Below are 19,353 nucleotides of genomic sequence, written 5' to 3' on the forward strand. Positions count from 1 at the left end.
AGCAATCAATCAATCAGATTCCAAACTCTCCACCATGGCCAAGACCAAAGAGCTCTCCAAGGATGTCAGGGACAAGATTGTAGACCTACACAAGGCTGGAATGGGCTACAAGACCATCGCCAAGCAGCTTGGTGAGAAGGTGACAACAGTTGGTGCGATTATTCGCAAATGGAAGAAACACAAAAGAACTGTCAATCTCCCTCGGCCTGGGGCTCCATGCAAGATCTCACCTCGTGGAGTTGCAATGATCATGAGAACGGTGAGGAATCAGCCCAGAACTACACGGGAGGATCTTGTCAATGATCTCAAGGCAGCTGGGACCATAGTCACCAAGAAAACAATTGGTAACACATTACGCCGTGAAGGACTGAAATCCTGCAGCGCCCGCAAGGTCCCCCTGCTCAAGAAAGCACATATACAGGCCCGTCTGAAGTTTGCCAATGAACATCTGAATGATTCAGAGCAGAACTGGGTGAAAGTGTTGTGGTCAGATGAGACCAAAATTGAGCTCTTTGGCATCAACTGAACTCGCCATGTTTGGAGGAGGAGGAATGCTGCCTATGACCACAAGAACACCATCCCCACCGTCAAACATGGAGGTGGAAACATTATGCTTTGGGGGTGTTTTTCTGCTAAGGGGACAGGACAACTTCACCGCATCAAAGGGACGATGGACGGGGCAATGTACCGTCAAATCTTGGGTGAGAACCTCCTTACCTCAGCCAGGGCATTGAAAATGGGTCGTGGATGGGTATTCCAGCATGACAATGACCCAAAACACACGGCCAAGGCAACAAAGGAGTGGCTCAAGAAGAAGCACATTAAGGTCCTGGAGTGGCCTAGCCAGTCTCCAGACCTTAATCCCATAGAAAATCAGTGGAGGGAGCTGAAGGTTCGAGTTGCCAAACGTCAGCCTCAAAATCTTAATGACTTGGAGAAGATCTGCAAAGAGGAGTGGGACAAAATCCCTCCTGAGATGTGTGCAAACCTGTTGGCCAACTACAAGAAACGTCTGACCTCTGTGATTGCCAACAAGGGTTTTACCACCAAGTACTAAGTCATGTTTTGCAGAGGGGTCAAATACTTATTTCCCTCATTAAAATGCAAATCAATTTATAACATTTTTGACATGCGTTTTTCTGGATTTTTTTGTTGTTATTCTGTCTCTCACTGTTCAAATAAACCTACCATTAAAATTATAGACTGATCATGTCTTTGTCAGTGAGCAAACGTACAAAATCAGCAGGGGATCAAATACTTTTTTCCCTCACTGTAGCTAGTGTCGTAGTGAATCAGATACGACACCCTCCAACAATAGAGAATACACCTGCCATTGTCATTGACCCACATTTCTCTTAATGCTCCCCTGCCCACAATTATGGTCAATATTCAACTCTATGTGACAATGCCAGGGCTGCACTCACTAATTAAAGGGCAAACTGTGTTTAAAAAAATAGCTGGGGGGCCTCCCGAGTGGCGCAGCGGTCTAAGACACTGCATCGCAGTGCTAGAGGCGTCACTACAGACCCGGGTTCATTCCCGGGCTGTGCCACAACCGGCCGTGGCTGGGAGTCCCATAGGACGGCGTACAATTGGCCCAGCGTCGTCCAGGTTAGGGGAGGGTTTGGCCGGGGGCGCTTTACTTGGCTCATCGCGTCCTAGCTCCTTTCACCCAAGACAGTTGAACAGTGTTTCCTCCGACACATTGGTGCGGCTTTCTTCCGGGTTAAGCTGGCGGGTGTTAAGGAGCATGGTTAGGCAGGTCATGTTTCGGAGAACGCATGACTCCACCTTCGCCTCTCCCGAGCCCAAGCCCGTTGGGGAGTGCAGCGATGAGACAAGATTGAAATTGTGGAGAAAAATAATAATAATAACAAATAAAATTGCTGGGACTAAATGACTGTCCAACACTGCAAAATAAATACAAACTGACATTGGCAAAACAAATCAACCCCAATGCAAACTTTGGAATTCATGTCACTTAAGCAGTTATATCTGCACAGTTCCATCAGAATTCCAAAATGTTGCATTTCGCTCTGCCTTGATTGTTCCAATCTTGCAGACCTGTTGAAAACCAGAGCTTCCACTTACCTGTATCATGATGCAAATGTTCATTGATCATTCCATAATACAGGTAGAACATACAGGACATAGGCTATATCTGAGTAAGGTGAAACTGTACTCCTCAGTTGTAATGTTGGCAATAATAATTAAAGCTATATGTCACAGCTATTTGTAATGAATTACACATTGACACATGGACATAGAAACATGAATATACCCAACAGACTGCATACATACTATATGCACATACATGTGTATGTATACAGTATCTCCGTATGTACATCTGTACAGTGCATTCGGAAAGTATTCAGGCCCCATGACTTTTTCCACATTTTGTTACGTTACAGCCTTATTCTAAAATGAAATGATACCCCATAATGACAAAGCGAAAACAAGTTTTTAGTCATTTTTGCAAATTTATAAAAATTGAAAAACAGAAATAACTAAGTATTCAGACCCTTTGCTATGAGACTCGAAATTGAGCTCAGGTGCATCCTGTTTCCATTGATCATCCTTGTGATGTTTCTACAACTTGATTGGAGTCCACCTGTGGTAAATTCAATTGATTGGACATGATTTGGAAAGGCGCACCTGTCCATATGAGGTCCCACAGTTGACATTGCAGGTCAGAGCAAAAACCAAGCCATGCGGTCGAAGGAATTGTCCGTAGAGCTCCGAGACAGGATTGTGTCGAGGCACAGATCTGGGGAAGGGTACCAAAAAATGTATACAGCATTGAAGGTCCCCAAGAACACAGTGGCCTCCATCATTCTTAAATGGAAGAAGTTTGGAACCACCAAGACTCTTCCTAGAGCTGTCCGCCCGGCCAAACTGAGCAATCGGGGGAGAAGGGCCTTGGTGAGGGAGGTGACCAAGAACCTGATGGTCACTCTGACAGAGTTCCAGAGTTCCTCTGTGGAGATGGGAGAACCTTCCAGAAGGACAACCATCTCTGCAGCACTCCGCCAATCAGGCCTTTATGGTAGAGTGGCCAGACAGAAGCCACTCCTCAGTAAATGGCACATGACAGCCCGCTTGGAGTTTTCCAAAAGGCACCTAAAGGACTCTCAGACCATGAGAAACAAGATTCTCTGGTCTGATGAAACCAAGATTGAACTCTTTGGCCTGAATGCCAAGTGTCACGTCTGGAGGAAACCTGGCACCATCCCTACGGTGAAGCATGGTGATGGCAGCATCATGCTGTGGAGATGTTTTTCAGTGCAGGGATTAGGAGACTAGTCAGGATCGAGGGAAAGATGAACGGAACAAAGTATAGAGAGATCCTTGATGAAAACCTGCTCCAGAGCGCTCAGGACCTCAGACTGGGGCGAAGGTTCACCTTCCAACAGGACAACGACCCTAAGCACACAGCCAAGACAACGCAGGAGTGGCTTCGGGACAAGTCTCTGAATGTCCTTGAGTGGCCCAGCCAGAGCCCGGACTTGAACCCGATCAAACATCTCTGGAGAGACCTGAAAATAGCTGTGCAGCAACGCTCCCCATTGAACCTGACAGAGCTTGAGCGGATCTGCAGAGAAGAATGGGAGAAACTCCCCAAATACAGTGGGGGAAAAAAGTATTTAGTCAGCCACCAATTGTGCAAGTTCTCCCACTTAAAAAGATGAGAGAGGCCTGTAATTTTCATCATAGGTACATGTCAACTATGACAGACAAATTGAGGAAAAAAAATCTAGAAAATCACATTGTAGGATTTTTTATGAATTTATTTGCAAATTATGGTGGAAAATAAGTATTTGGTCACCTACAAACAAGCAAGATTTCTGGCTCTCACAGACCTGTAACTTCTTCTTTAAGAGGCTCCTCTGTCCTCCACTCGTTACCTGTATTAATGGCACCTGTTTGAACTTGTTATCAGTATAAAAGACACCTGTCCACAACCTCAAACAGTCACACTCCAAACTCCACTATGGCCAAGACCAAAGAGCTGTCAAAGGACACCAGAAACAAAATTGTAGACCTGCACCAGGCTGGGAAGACTGAATCTGCAATAGGTAAGCAGCTTGGTTTGAAGAAATCAACTGTGGGAGCAATTATTAGGAAATGGAAGACATACAAGACCACTGATAATCTCCCTCGATCTGGGGCTCCACGCAAGATCTCACCCCGTGGGGTCAAAATGATCACAAGAACGATGAGCAAAAATCCCAGAACCACACGGGGGGACCTAGTGAATGACCTGCAGAGAGCTGGGACCAAAGTAACAAAGCCTACCATCAGTAACACACTACGCCGCCAGGGACTCAAATCCTGCAGTGCCAGACGTGTCCCCCTGCTTAAGCCAGTACATGTCCAGGCCCGTCTGAAGTTTGCTAGAGTGCATTTGGATGATCCAGAAGAGGATTGGGAGAATGTCATATGGTCAGATGAAACTTTTTTGGTAAAAACTCAACTCGTCGTGTTTGGAGGACAAAGAATGCTGAGTTGCATCCAAAGAACACCATACCTACTGTGAAGCATGGGGGTGGAAACATCATGCTTTGGGGCTGTTTTTTCTGCAAAGGGACCAGGACGACTGATCCGTGTAAAGGAAAGAATGAATGGGGCCATGTATCGTGAGATTTTGAGTGAAAACCTCCTTCCATCAGCAAGGGCATTGAAGATTAAACGTGGCTGGGTCTTTCAGCATGACAATGATCCCAAACACACCGCCCGGGCAACGAAGGAGTGGCTTCGTAAGAAGCATTTCAAGGTCCTGGAGTGGCCTAGCCAGTCTCCAGATCTCAACCCCATAGAAAATCTTTTGAGGGAGTTGAAAGTCTGTGTTGCCCAGCGACAGCCCCAAAACATCACTGCTCTAGAGGAGATCTGCATGGAGGAATGGGCCAAAATACCAGCAACAGTGTGTGAAAACCTTGTGAAGACTTACAGAAAACGTTTAACCTGTGTCATTGCCAACAAAGGGTATATAACAAAGTATTGAGAAACTTTTGTTATTGACCAAATACTTATTTTCCACCATAATTTGCAAATAAATTCATAAAAAATCCTACAATGTGATTTTCTGGATTTTTTTTTCTCAATTTGTCTGTCATAGTTGACGTGTACCTATGATGAAAATGACAGGCCTCTCTCGTCTTTTTAAGTGGGAGAACTTGCACAATTGGTGGCTGACTAAATACTTTTTTCCCCCACTGTACAGGTGTGCCAAGCTTGTAGCGTCATACCCAAGAAGACTCAATGCTGTAATCGCTGCCAAAGGTGCTTCAACAAAGTACTGAGTAAAGGGTATGTAAATGTGATATTTCATATTATTATTATTTTTATACATTTGCAAACATTTCTAAAAACCTGTTTTTGCTTTGTCATCATGGGGTATTGTGTGTAGATTGATGAGGGGGAAAAACATTTAAATCAATTTTAGAATAAGGCTGTAACGTAGCAAAATGTGGAAAAAGTCAAGTGGTCTGAATACTTTCCGAATGCACTGTGTATTATGTGACATATTGAGTCAATGTGTCTAATGTGATGGGGGAGAATGACAGGACTTCCAGGTGTGAGTGACAAGGTGTAGTCAAGTGTACTATAGGATAGGCCTTGGTACAGGATACTGTATACGTGTAACTCTATCTGCGTATCCATGGGTGTGTAGTGATAAGGAGAGCCTGCAACTCGCATGATAACAGTCCCTGTACTGTAGGTCCTCATATTACCAACACAGAGTAGTGTGTCATCTGGAAATGACATCGTGGTCTTCTTTCATTTGCTCTAAATGAAAAGAAGACCGGCCATGTCACGTAGTTCTTCCTTACTCCAGATACTCTGTGTGTCCATTATGTGTACAGAGGAGTGCATTCCGTACTTTAGCCAGGCCTCTATCAAACGCATTAGAAGCTTTGCTTCTTCTCATAATGGATCATATCCATCAGTCACATAATTTCAATGACCATCTGGCAAACGTGATAAGGCCAGTTATTAAAATGATCAGTAGCTTTTTTTGTGGTTTGATAAATGTACTGATTTGATAGTTGAGGTCAGAGCAGCATCACTAAGTCAGCTCATGTGAGGCTCATTTGGTTAAAGTTACAGGACTGCACTCTTATACAGCCTCATACCCACAATGCAACACAACACGGGAAGTAATCCTACTGTAATCATCATCCTTAGATAAAAATACCTCTTTTCAGTGCTGAAGAATCAGAGAGAAATGCAAAGGTTAAAGGTTAACAGTTGGCAAAGAAAAGAAAAAAATTCTGCACAAATAGTACAATTCCACATTATACATCCTATTTACAACACCTAAATAGTACATTCATGAATTAGGATGAAAACGTATGCCCTGTCACTGATTCACAATATATATAATTCAATACTAGCAATAAATGAATACTAAAGATCAAAACATATTGACAGAGCATTTTGAGTTCAGGATTACATTTATAAGATAATATGGAACATGATTGGGAGCGTGTCCTTTTATAACCCTGACCCTCTGTGAGTCAGTAGTTCATTATAGTAAGTGATGTATTCCAGCATTTATTTTCAGTAATACCGCAGAGCTGACATATGCATTAGGAGAAAATACCATTGAACTCACTTGCTGGCCAGGTGCACTTTGGGAGTGATGCCAAAGTCTCCAAAAAGAGTGACAAACACATTGGCGTCTGTGCCTGCCCCTCTCACATCACCTGTGACAGTCACCACCTCATACACTGAGAGAGAGAGAGAGAGAGAGAGAGAGAGAGAGAGAGAGAGAGAGAGAGAGAGAGAGAGAGAGAGAGAGAGAGAGAGAGAGAGAGAGAGAGAGAGAGAGAGAGAGAGAGAGAGAGAGAGAGAGAGAGAGAGAGAGAGAGAGAGAGAGAGAGAGAGAGAGAGGTGAGGCATAATTTCATTAGTTGATTTGATACATTAGTTGATCCCACAACACAACAATCTATTCAGAAGCCCTGCTGAAACGCAGACTGAAAATGATTGTTTTCTGCTTGTGGGCCTGCTGACAGGTATGACCTAGATCCGTAAATTCATCACAGCTTCATAAACGAATAGGGTAAAAGTCAGATCATAAGACCTGGCAGGGTTCAATCATCTGAAAACATTTTGAAAGCCTTTTACGATGGCGCAATTAGTAGCATTATGTTTCCTTCCATAGAGGGCTGCCAGGGAACTCAATGCAGCTAATCTGCCATGGGTGAATCCATGCCTGGCTGCAAGCCTACTCAGGCTTTCTCTCTCACATTTCAGAGCTGGATCTGTATGTATCTCTCTCTCTCTCTCTCTCTCTCTCTCTCTCTCTCTCTCTCTCTCTCTCTCTCTCTCTCTCTCTCTCTCTCTCTCTCTCTCTGACTGGGAGGAAGGTAGATGGTAGATGAACACTCCTCAGTATCATGTGGCTGTGTTAGTTTGGACCTCGCCACGCCTGTCTCTCTGTTGTTGGGAGGAGAGGAGGAGGGGGAGATGAGTTGACATATCTCACTGTAGATGTGTTTATCTGCTGTCACTCTGTGTTTATGTGTGTGACTAAAGCATGTGTAGATGTATTTATCTGCTGTCACTCTGTGTTTGTGTGTGTGACTAAAGCATGTGTAGATGTGTTTATCTGCTGTCACTCTGTGTTTATGTGTGTGACTAAAGCATGTGTAGATGTGTTTATTTTGCTGCTAAAGTTGTAAGTCAGTAGAAGTGCTTTCTATAATTCCTTTGAGTCTGGTGTGATTACATTTTATTGCTCTTTTTATGCAAACAATATGAACCTAGATTTTTATAGGTTCCCAAATTATTTCCTTTGTTATATTATGTCTTCTTCCTTCATCAAGCTTCATTAGGCTTCATTGGGCTTCATCAGGCTTCCTTAGGCTTCTTTAGGCTTCTTTAGGCTTCATTAGGCTTCATCAGGCTTCATTAGGCTTCATTAGGCTTCATCAGGCTTCATTAGGCTTCATTGGGCTTCATCAGGCTTCTTTAGGCTTCATTAGGCTTCATCAGGCTTCATTAGGCTTCATTAGGCTTTATTAGGCTTCATCAGGCTTCATTAGGCTTCATCAGGCTTCATTAGGCTTCATCAGGCTTCATTAGGCTTCATTGGGCTTCATCAGGCTCCTTTAGGCTTCTTTAGGCTTTATTAGGCTTCATTAGGCTTCATCAGGCTTCATTGGGCTTCATCAGGCTTCTTTAGGCTTCTTTAGGCTTCATTAGGCTTCATCAGGCTTCATTATGCTCTTTCTATACCACTGAGAACTGAAGGTACAGTACACTTAGAAAAAAGGGTTCCAAAAGGGTTATTCGGCTGTCCCCATAGGAGAACCCTTTTTGTCTCCAGGTAGAACCCTTTTTAGTTCCAGGTAAAACCCTTTTGGGTTCCAGGTAGAACCCTCTGTGGAAAGGGTTTTACATGGAACCAAATAGCATTCTTCAAAGGGTTCTCCTATGGCAACTGCCGAAGAACCCTTTAAGGTTCTAGATAGCACCTTTTTGTATGTAGTAGTAATAGGATAGAGCTTGGGCTATAGGGTAATGTAACCAGGGGGTTTGGGTAAAACCCCCTGGCCAGTCAATGGCATTAGGTAACATACAGATCATGGTTAATAGTGTATGTACATGGTAAATACGAGAGCCTGTAAATAGAAGTCCATGGTAAATACTGTATGACATTGGGTAAACATTGATTGTACAGCCTCATAAATGATACAAAATGGAGCCTTGTGTGGTATTCCTCTGGAAACATTCAGAGGACCCCAGCATTGCAACAGTGAAAATGAGTTCATGGGTTCACAGAGGAGCAGTTCATTATAAAGACTGAGAAAACATTACGAGAGAGAGAGAGAGAGAGAGAGAGAGCGAGAGAGAGAGAGAGAGAGAGAGGTGGGGGCGGGCGGCGAGGGGGGTGGGGTGACAGTGAAAGAGAAAAGTGAAAGAGATAAAAACAAAGTGAGTCCTGAGAAAACCCAGATCAGACTGAGAGACCTGATAAAGAGAGATGATAAAACCTGATCACAGAGAGATACCTGATAAATGATTAGAAAAAGAGACGTGATAATGTTATGACCTGATAAACCTGGTTTGATATGTGTAGAAGATAGAGAGTTCTCTTTCTGGAGCCTAGGTTAGCAGGCCAAGCCTCCAGCCAAGCCTGACTTTATCCAAGCCAGGTAACTGAGAAGACAGACACCTATCCTCCTTAGGCCTTAAATGATGAGACACCACTAACCCTAACTGCATCTCCATCACAGTCACAGAGCAGACTAAATATAGATCTGCTTTAGTGTCAACTGCTTTTACTAGCAGTGCAATGTAAAGATGAAATCTACTATTAACATATGATTACTTTAAATAAAAAAATTGTCTTTAGTGAGCTATAGAAAAGGCTTGCTATAGCTCTTTCAGTGAGGTCCAGCTTAGTGTGTGTGTGTGTGTGTGTGTGCGCGCGTGCGTGCGTGCGTGCGTGCGTGTTTGTCTGGTCTCAGTCCTTGATCCTGGCCCCAGCATTGCTCCCAGCTCTACCCCAACCTTTCTTCCCAACCCTGGCCCTAGGCCCTGGCCCCAGCCTGACTCCAAGCACCTGTCTGCCTCTCAATCTCTGTGGGGCTCCATTCATGTGGAACACACTGAGCTTTCATCCAGGGACAATCACAGAGGGATCCCCAGACAGGCTCTACAACAACACAGTAGAGCCCAGCTTGGCTGTAGAAATAGAACTCAGTGCTACTTCAGAATACAGCACTGCTTAGAACTGGAGTACCTTACAACCCAGACTTACAACTGAACTTTGTAGAGATACTTTCATGCCCTAGCTGGGAGATGTCCCATGGTCCTACCTTTCTTTTTGTGGTACTCATCCTCATAGCCATCGGAGGAGTCTGTTTGGTAGGTCAGCAGCTCATTGTGGTAGATCTCAGCGTAGTCCACCTGCTTGGCCTTGCTCTTTTTCCCCTTCTTCTCTTTCTTCTCTTTCTTGTCCTCGTCGCTGTCGGCCGATCCCTTCTTCGGCTTCTTCTTCTTCTTTTTCTTGGAGTCTTCTTCTTCTCCCTCCTGATCTTCCAAGAGTGGCTCCTCATCATGAGCTTTCTTCTTCTTCTTCCCTCCATCTTTGGACTTCCTGTCTTTGGACCCCATCTCCTCCTCTCCCTGTTGGTCTCCCTCGGAAGACCACTTCTTCTTCTTCTTCTTCTTCTTCTTCTCCTCTTTAACTTCTCCCTCGGTCATGTCCTCTTCTTCGGATTTCTTCTTCTTGGGTTTGATGTTGTCATTGTTGTTCTGCTCGTCATCCCCCTCTTCCTCATTTTCAATCACTTCATCCCCCTCTTCCTCATTTTCAATCACTTCATCCCCCTCCCCCTTCTCTTGCTCATCTTCTGCTTTCTTTTCCTTCTTATCTTTTTTCTCTTTCTTCTTATCGTGGCGTTCCCCTTTTTTCTTCCTGTCTTTCTCTGGTTCCTCCTCAGACTCCTCTGGGCTCTTGTGTTTCTTCCTCTTCTTCTGTCCGTCTGGCTTGGTGTCTCCGTTGGCGTCAGACTTGCTCTTCCCTTTCGGTTTTGGCTCCTTTTCCTCCACGTCGCAATCCACCTCTTCAGTTTCCTCCGTTCCTGCAGTTTTTTTCTCTTTTGAGGGCATATTTTATTCATCCGCTTCCCTGGCCTTAAGTTTCGTAAGAGCTTCCTTGAGTTTCTGGAGGTGTAAGACAATTCATTTGACCCGTGGCGGCAGGCCGCACTGGGGCCCCTGGGTGCAATGGACTGGGCTGGCTGGTGTGTGGGTTTGCTGGAGGAGGATGCTGGGGCCGCACAGAGCTCTGCCTGGCCAGGAGCGCTCCTCCTGGGGCAGGGCCGCCGACACGCTCTGCTCATGAAAAATTACTGGCATCACGTGACCCACAGGAGAAAGCCCTGTGAAAAAGGAGCCTTGCCGAGAGAACTTATCCTCTCTGCCCCGCGCTGTGTTCTCCATTATTCATAGTGTCAGGATCGCTTTACGGGCCGGGGACGTCTCGCTTTTACCTACGTGCACACACATACACGCACAAACACAACACACACCCCTCTCCACCACCTAACACGCCTGGACACACATAATGCATTATCATGAACAACTGCAGGACATGACTGAACATACAAGGCCTATGTGTATTGAACTCATATTAGTCCTATGCATGGAGAGCCAACCTGCAGCTAGTCTACAGTCAAACTAAGAGTCCAGCTCTAAGATTTATGTCCAGAGCTTGAATGTTGTCCAAACAATGATTATCTTATGGCTGAAGCTATTGGTCCACTTTGCACCTCAGAGAGCTGGTTAGAGAATGATTTAGTTGTAGCAAATATTTATGTCTGTGTTTAGAATAGTTCTATTTCATTTCATTACGATATGTTTGTATGTACATTGATATCATGTACTAAAATCTCAATAACAGTATCTGACAATCATTAACCATAAAGTAAAACAAAAAATCAGTCCAGATGTTTTTTGACCAAAGAAAACAGCATTTCATGCTAATCAACACCATTTAGCATTTCATGCTAATCAACACCATTTAGCATTTCATGCTAGTCAACACCATTTAGTGTTTTGGGTAACACTTTATTATAAGCTCATTAGTAATACCTTATGAGCTGTTCATAAACATCTATAACTACATGCATAGTGTATTATGACCATGCTGTATAATGCCTTATGAAGCAAAGTTCTATAATTATGCAATAAGCCTGAGGGGGTGTGGTATATGGTCAATACCACAAACCCCCGAGGTGCCTTATTGCTATTATAAACCAAAGTAATTAGAGCAGTAAAAATACATGTTTTGTCTTACCCGTGGTATACGGTCTGATATACCACGACTGTAAGCCAATCAGCATCCGGGGCTCGAACCACCCAGTTTATAATGCCCAATACAAATCATGTATAGTATATAGCTACTGCAGTCACACTTTCAGTCAAGCTCCATCCATGCTGACCTCTGCTGTTTAGGAGTCAGGTCAACCCAGCCTCACCTCTGACCCCTGCCTGCAAGAACAAGGTATTTAGCTTGCGATATCCAAACTATCATCTAGCATACTTACTAGAGTGTAGTGTAGAGTAAAGACTGTGCATGGTTGTGGTTTCAGTTTGCTTGTTTAATCAGGAGATGCAGGACATCTCTTAAGCCGTTTCTCTTACTCTTTTAAATGGAGTTGAATAAAACATGTTTTAATCACACAGACCCATGTTTAATTCACATGGACAAAGATTCAAATAGACGACAGGCGATAAGACAGGTTAACCACTTACACAAAGCTACAGGCAAACTAACACTTGATCTAATCCTGGATAAAAATCTAATCTCAAGTAGTACTGCAGTGTACTTTGATATCCTTTGTTCTATGAATGCAAAACAAATGAAAAGGACAGCACAACCTCCTGTTGAGGGTTAAGAAGTTTTAAGAAAACAGTAACCTCAGACGATTTATTATTTCATAATCAAGTTCATGTGCAAATGTGGCACACTCCATAACCTTTCGTATACATATCTGCACCTGTGCATGAGCCAAACCACTCCGTTAGGCTTATTGCTGCTACCAGATACCGGATCATCTAGACAGGAGGAGGTCAGGGGGGACGGGGATTAAGAAAGGGGATTGGACAGGAGGGAAAGAGTTCGGGCATAATAATCTTCATATCGCTATCATCAACTGCCTGATGATACCCAATCCATAAATGACTGCATATAGTCAGGTCTCGTCTCAGCAGTTAACCGCAGAGCATATCTAAAAATATCTACATGATTGATTGATTAGTTTTATTATCATAGGGTTGTGCATCTTCAGGATGCCCAGCCCACATGGGCTTATAAAACACTACATTTGCTGTAGCTAAATTGTCACGTTCGTTTACAGACGGGTCAGACCAAGGCGCAGCGTGATATGCGTACATGTTTATTAAATATTAAACACAACGACAAAACAACAAACAAAACGAAACGTGAAGTCCAAGGCAGCACAACACAACATACCTTAACTGGAACAAGATCCCACAACCCACTAGTGCCAATAGGCTACCTAAGTATGGTCCCCAATCAGAGACAACGAGCTACAGCTGCCTCTGATTGGGAACCACACCGGGCCAACATAGATCTACACGATCTAGATCTAAACATAGAAAATGCAACATAGAACATACCACACAGAATATACACACCCTGACTCAACAAATACGAGTCCCCAGAGTCAGGGCGTGACAGTACCCCCCAAAGGTGCGGACTCCGACCGCACAACATAAACATAACAGGGTAGGGGCCGGGTGGGCATTCCGCCTCGGAGGCGGATCCGGCTCAGGGCGTGACGACCACTTACTCTCCGCCTCCCTGTTGCGCCCCTGGTCTGGTCTGGACCTCGGCGCGCTGCTTCCCCTCTCCCTTCTCCCACGAAGTACCAAGCCCTGTCTGGACCCTGGTGTGGGAGACCCCGAACCTGGAGAGGGGCTGACGTCTGGGTCTGGACTGGAGCCGCTGACCGGAGCTGGACCGGGCACCGGTGGAGCGGACTGCACAGGCTCCGGACTGGAGCCACTGACCGGAGCTGGACTGGACCCCGGTGGAGCGGAATGCTCTGGCTCTGGAGTGGAGCAGCTGACCGGATCTGGATCAGGCACCGGTGGAGCGGACTGCTCTGGCTCCGGAGTGGAGCCGCTGACCGGAGCTGGACTGGACCCCGGTGAAGCGGATTGCTCTGGCTCCGGAGTGGAGCAGCTGACCGGAGCTGAACTGGCCACCGGTGGAGCGGACTGCTCTGGTTCCGGAGTGGAGCAGCTGACCGGTGCCGGACCAGGCACCGGTGGAACAGACACGGGCCGTGCCGGACTGGACACATGCACCACTGGCTTGGTGCGGGGAGCAGGAACGGGCCGTACCGGACTGGCGACACGCACCACTGGCCTGGTACGGGGAGCAGGAACAGGCCGGGCCGGGCTGGCGACGCGCACCACTGGCCTGGTGCGAGGGGCAGGAACAGGCCGGACCGGGCTGACGACACGCACCACTGGCTTGGTGCGAGGGACAGGAACAGGCCGGACCGGGCTGGCGACGCGCACCACTGTCTTGGTGCGAGGAGCAGGAACAGGACGGGCCGGACTGGCGACGCGCACTACTGGCTTGGTGCGAGGGGCAGGAACGGGTCGGGCCGTACTGGGAACACGCACCACTGACTTAGTGCGGGAAGCAGGATTGGGCCGGACCGGACTGGCGACACGCACCACTTGCTTGGTGCGAGGAGCGGGACTGGGTTCCTTTATTAAACCCCGCTCCTTCTGCTGCCTAACCAGCTCCTCTCGCCTCTACACTTTCCTTCTCCCTTATAGCCTCCTGTAGTGCCTCCCTCTGACCGAATAACTCCTGCTCCCTCTGAACCAATAACCCCCGTAACATGGTGGCCTCCTCGCCTAACCTGCAGACCCGCCCTTTAACGGCCTCCTGCTGACTCGTCGTCCACACCGTGTGCCCCCCCCAAAAATTATCTTGGGGTTGCCTCTCGGGTCTCCGTCGTCGGCACTGTTGGCGCCGTTTCTCCTCTCCATACCGGGCCTCCACTGTCTCCTCCCAAGTACGGCGATCCATCCCAGCCTGAATCTCCTCCCAAGTCCAGGATCCCTTACCGTCCAGGATCTCCTCCCAGGTCCAGGCTGTCTGCTCCTGGACACGCTGCTTGGTCCTCGTTTGGTGGGATCTTCTGTCACGGTCGTTTACAGATGGGTCAGACCAAGGTGCAGCGTGATATGCGTACATGTTTATTAAATATTAAACACAACGACAAAACAACAAACAAAACGAAACGAAACGTGAAGTCCAAGGCAGCACAACACAACATACCTTAACTGGAACAAGATCCCACAACCCACTAGTGCCAATAGGCTACCTAAGTATGGTCCCCAATCAGAGACAACGAGCTACAGCTGCCTCTGATTGGGAACCACACCGGCCAACATAGATCTACACGATCTAGATCTAAACATAGAAAATGCAACATAGAACATACCACACAGAAAATACACACCCTACCTCAACAAATACGAGTCCCCAGAGTCAGGGTGTGACATTAATTAATAAATAATGTCTATATATGTTCATATACATCTATACATTTTATAAACAGAAGTTCATACGGCAGAAACAGACAATTGAGAAAACAAAACGAAAACCTTTTAAGTATACGACTTATCTTGTCGCGTCTTCCAAGCTTTGGAGATCAAATTTGCAACCAGGAACACTTCTTCTCTGAATTGCCATTCAAGTTTTTCTTCAGCACTACCACAGAATAGTTCTGTTTTTTGTTGTTACCATTTTTTCAAACAAGGTTTCTCTTATATCATCATATAAAGTACAGTAAAATAAAAAGTGCAGTTCATTCTTGATCTCCTCTACATCGCAGACTGTACATAGCCACTCTTCTTCATTTATGGCATTGAACCTACCTACTTACATTTTCAGAGGAAGTATGCCGGTTCTCAACTGGGCACACAAGAACCTTTGGTTTCTGGTTAGGTGAGAGGTGACATAAGGTTCTGGATCGTAGCTGGTTGTAAGTTTTGAGTTTTGGTTTTAGCCATATGTCAGTTGACCATTTTTCTTTGTAGTTTAGGGTTCACTGTTGTAGATCAGCTTCCTTAAATATGGCATTGAGTTCCTTTGTCCAAGTGTAATTGTGTTTTATCCCAGTTAAAAAACCTTGTTTGTTATTCTGTCCTCTGGCATATCGATAACACGGTTCCATAACCTAATCATTTCACCCCTCTGCCTTGTTTTCACTGGGCTCCCAAACCATGTCTCATTGAATAGCAAGGCTTGGGGCAAGCTTATGCACTCTAAGGAAACATCTTATGGCTCTGTTTTGAATAGAGTTAGCCCTGTTTGGCCTTTTTTACAACCCCAGATTCCAGCAGCATAGTTCAATATACGACACACATATGAATTATAGAGCTGTGAATATGTACAATAGCCTTTAGGTCTTTAGAGATTTTCAATTGACTAAGAACAGACCCCAATGCCCTACCTGCAGAGTCAGATAGGGACTTTATACCCTCCTCAAAGGTAATATATTAATCAAAAAGGAAACCAAGGTATTTATATGAGCAAGTGTACTTTAGGGGCGTTGCTCCAAAAGAGAAGTCATGAATACTTCTTACTATACCTTTTTCCTGAAGTGCATTATCTGGGATTTAACTTGGTTGATCATTCATCTCCATTTGGTACACCAGAGATTGACAGTGTTCAAAATACATTGCAAATCAAACTCACTCTCTGCAAGGAGGACAATATAATCTGCATACAACAGTATCCCCGAAGTCATGTCATCTAATTTAACTCCTAGATTAGCATGCTTGATTTGCTGGGCCAAGACATTTACAAAAAGGGCAAACAAAGTTGGGGAAAGCACGTCGCCTTGTTTGACTCCAAATGAAGTGGGAAACCATCCAGTCTTCAACTCATTTACCTGTCCACAGGAGACTGGAGCTCTATATAGGAAATCATCCAGTCTTCAACTAATTTACCTGTCCACAGGAGACTGGAGCTCTATATAGGAAACCATCCAGTCTTCAACTCATTCACCTGTACACAGGAGACTGGAGCTCTATATAGGAAACCATCCAGTCTTCAACTAATTTACCTGTCCACAGGAGACTGGAGCTCTATATAGGAAACCATCCAGTCTTCAACTCATTTACCTGTCCACAGGAGACTGGAGCTCTATATAGGAAACCATCCAGTCTTCAACTAATTTACCTGTCCACAGGAGACTGGAGCTCTATATAGGAAGCCATCCAGTCTTCAACTCATTTACCTGTCCACAGGAGACTGGAGCTCTATATAGAGCATTAATTGCATCATAACATTTACCATTCAACCCAGCATTTATAAGTTCGAAAGCAAGAAGATCTCTATTTACCCAATAAAAGGCCTTTTGGAATCAATAAAACATATATATGTATGTTTCCATTCTTGTAGTCTGGCTCTAATCACAGTGGATACAGTGTAAATGTGATCTATACAAGCCCTGTTTTTACGAAACCCGTTCTTCTCATCTACAAGAAAACCTGACATTTCCAAATACTCAGTCAACCTGTTGTTTAAGATTCCAGAGTATAACTTGTAGACTGTGCTAATAAGGGGGATGCCCCTGTAATTTAATGGGACTCGTGAATCATACTTTGATGACTTTGTGATTGGTTGAATGATGGATCTGTACCCAGTTGAAGGGATGATACCATTTTCAAAACACCTTTGAAAATGACAAAATAGAGTCTGCAGTAACCCAGGAGACTTTAGGACTTCATTTGGAAGCGCCTCTATTCCTGTTTATTTTCTTGTTTTTGCTTTCTCAAAAGCCTTCCTAACTTCCTCCATAGTCAATTTTGCATTCCGGAATGAGTTTGAGGTGTATCTAGCCCTATTAATCTCAATTTCCATCCCATTCTTTAAGTTACAAGTATAATTTAAGAAGTAATCAACACAGATGGTATATTGTTGCCTGAAAATAGGTTAGCAAAATCATTCTCCCAGTTATCTAATATACAATTTGTCTTATGTTCAAGTTCACAATTTTCCAGTGTGATTTCCATGCGAATTGTCATAACCCAAAGTCAATACTTTGTAGAGCCACCTTTTGCAGCAATTACAGCTGCAAGTCTCTTTGGGTATGTCTCTATAAGCTTGGCACATCTAGCCACTGGGATTTCTGCCCATTCTTCAAGGGAAAACTGCTCCAGCTCCTTCAAGTTGGATGGGTTCCGCTGGTGTACAGCAATCTTTAAGTCATACCACAGATTCTCAATTGGATTGAGGTCTGGGCTTTGACTAGGCCATTCCAAGATATTAAATGTTTCCCCTTAAACCACTCAAGTGTTGCTTTAGCAGTATGCTTAGGGTCATTGTCCTGCTGGAAGGTGAACCTCCGTCCCAGTCTCAAATCTCTGGAAGACTGAAACAGGTTTCCCTCAAGAATTTCCCTGTATTTAGCACCATCCATCATTCCTTCAATTCTGACCAGTTTCCCAGTCCCTGCCAATGAAAAACATCCCCTCAGCATGATGCTGCCACCACCATGCTTCACTGTGGGGATGGTGTTCTCGGGGTGATGAGAGGTGTTGGGTTTGCGCCAGACATAGCGTTTTCCTTGTTGGCCAAAAAGCTCAATTTTTCAATGAGTACCTTCATCCATATGTTTGAGGAGTCTCCCACATGCCTATGTGTTTGCTTATTTTTTTCTTTAAGCAATGGCTTTTTTCTGGCCACTCTTCCATAAAGCCCAGCTCTGTGGAGTGTACGGCTTAAAGTGGTCCTATGGACAGATACTCCAATCTCCGCTGTGGAGCTTTGCAGCTCCTTCAGGGTTATCTTTGGTCTCTTTGTTGCCTCTCTGATTAATGCCCTCCTTGCCTGGTCTGTGAGTTTTGGTGGGCGGCCCTCTCTTGGCAGGTTTGTTGTGGTGCCATATTCTTTCAATTTTTTAATAATGGATTTAATGGTGCTCCGTGGGATGTTCAAAGTTTCTGATATTATTTTATAACCCAACCCTGATCTGTACTTCTCCACAACTTTGTCCCTGACCTGTTTTGAGAGCTCCTTGGTCTTCATGGTGCAGCTTGCTTGGTGATGCCCCTTGCTTAGTGGTGTTGCAGACTCTGGGGCCTTTCAGAACAGGTGTATACATACTGAGATCATGTGACAGATCATGTGACACTTAGATTGCACACAGGTTGACTTTATTTAACTAATTATGTGACTTCTGAAGGTAATTGATTACACCATATCTTATTTAGGGGCTTTATAGCAAAGGGGGTGAATACATATGCACGCAACACTTTTCCATTATTTATTGTTTTGAATGTTTTGAAACAAGTAATTTTTTTTCATTTCACATCACCAATTTGGACTATTTTGTGTATGTCCAAAATCAATTTAAATTACAGGTTGTAATGCAACAAAATAGGAAAAACGCCAAGGGTGATGAATACTTTTGCAAAGCACTGTACATGACAGAACTGGCCATACCACTGAGCAATATTACATTGTGTTTTCTGGCAAGCTTCCAGTTATCAATAAGGTCCATAAGAACAGTACAGCACGTCAGATGACAGAAAATAGTCAGGTAGGTTTCTAGGATTTTTGGTCTGATTTGCACTTGACTTAGAGAAGCCTACATCACCATCCTCCCCAGTGCAGTTTCCCACCATGAATTTCAGAAACAACAATGAATGAAGAGGTGGTCTACTAGGGTCTTCAATCAGGCCAATACACTCAGGAACATTACTTTCCACAAGCTCAGTTGAGGTAATCACATTCAACTCCACACGTATTCAGACAGTCACTGGATGTTA

General features: G+C 44.7%; 1 protein-coding gene across 1 annotated transcript in view; it reads right to left on the minus strand.

Moving 5' to 3' along the window:
- Positions 1 to 10,629, minus strand: part of LOC121583123 (lipoxygenase homology domain-containing protein 1-like) — a 71,594-nt gene extending 60,965 nt beyond the window's left edge. Inside the window, 3 exon segments of the mRNA XM_045225345.1 lie at positions 6,620 to 6,734; positions 9,834 to 10,017; positions 10,081 to 10,629. Of these exon segments, the coding sequence (XP_045081280.1) occupies positions 6,620 to 6,734; positions 9,834 to 10,017; positions 10,081 to 10,629 (848 nt within the window).
- Between the last annotated feature and the right edge of the window lie 8,724 nt (positions 10,630 to 19,353).

Source organism: Coregonus clupeaformis, chromosome 15, assembly GCF_020615455.1.
Source record: "Coregonus clupeaformis isolate EN_2021a chromosome 15, ASM2061545v1, whole genome shotgun sequence".
NCBI lineage: Eukaryota > Metazoa > Chordata > Actinopteri > Salmoniformes > Salmonidae > Coregonus > Coregonus clupeaformis.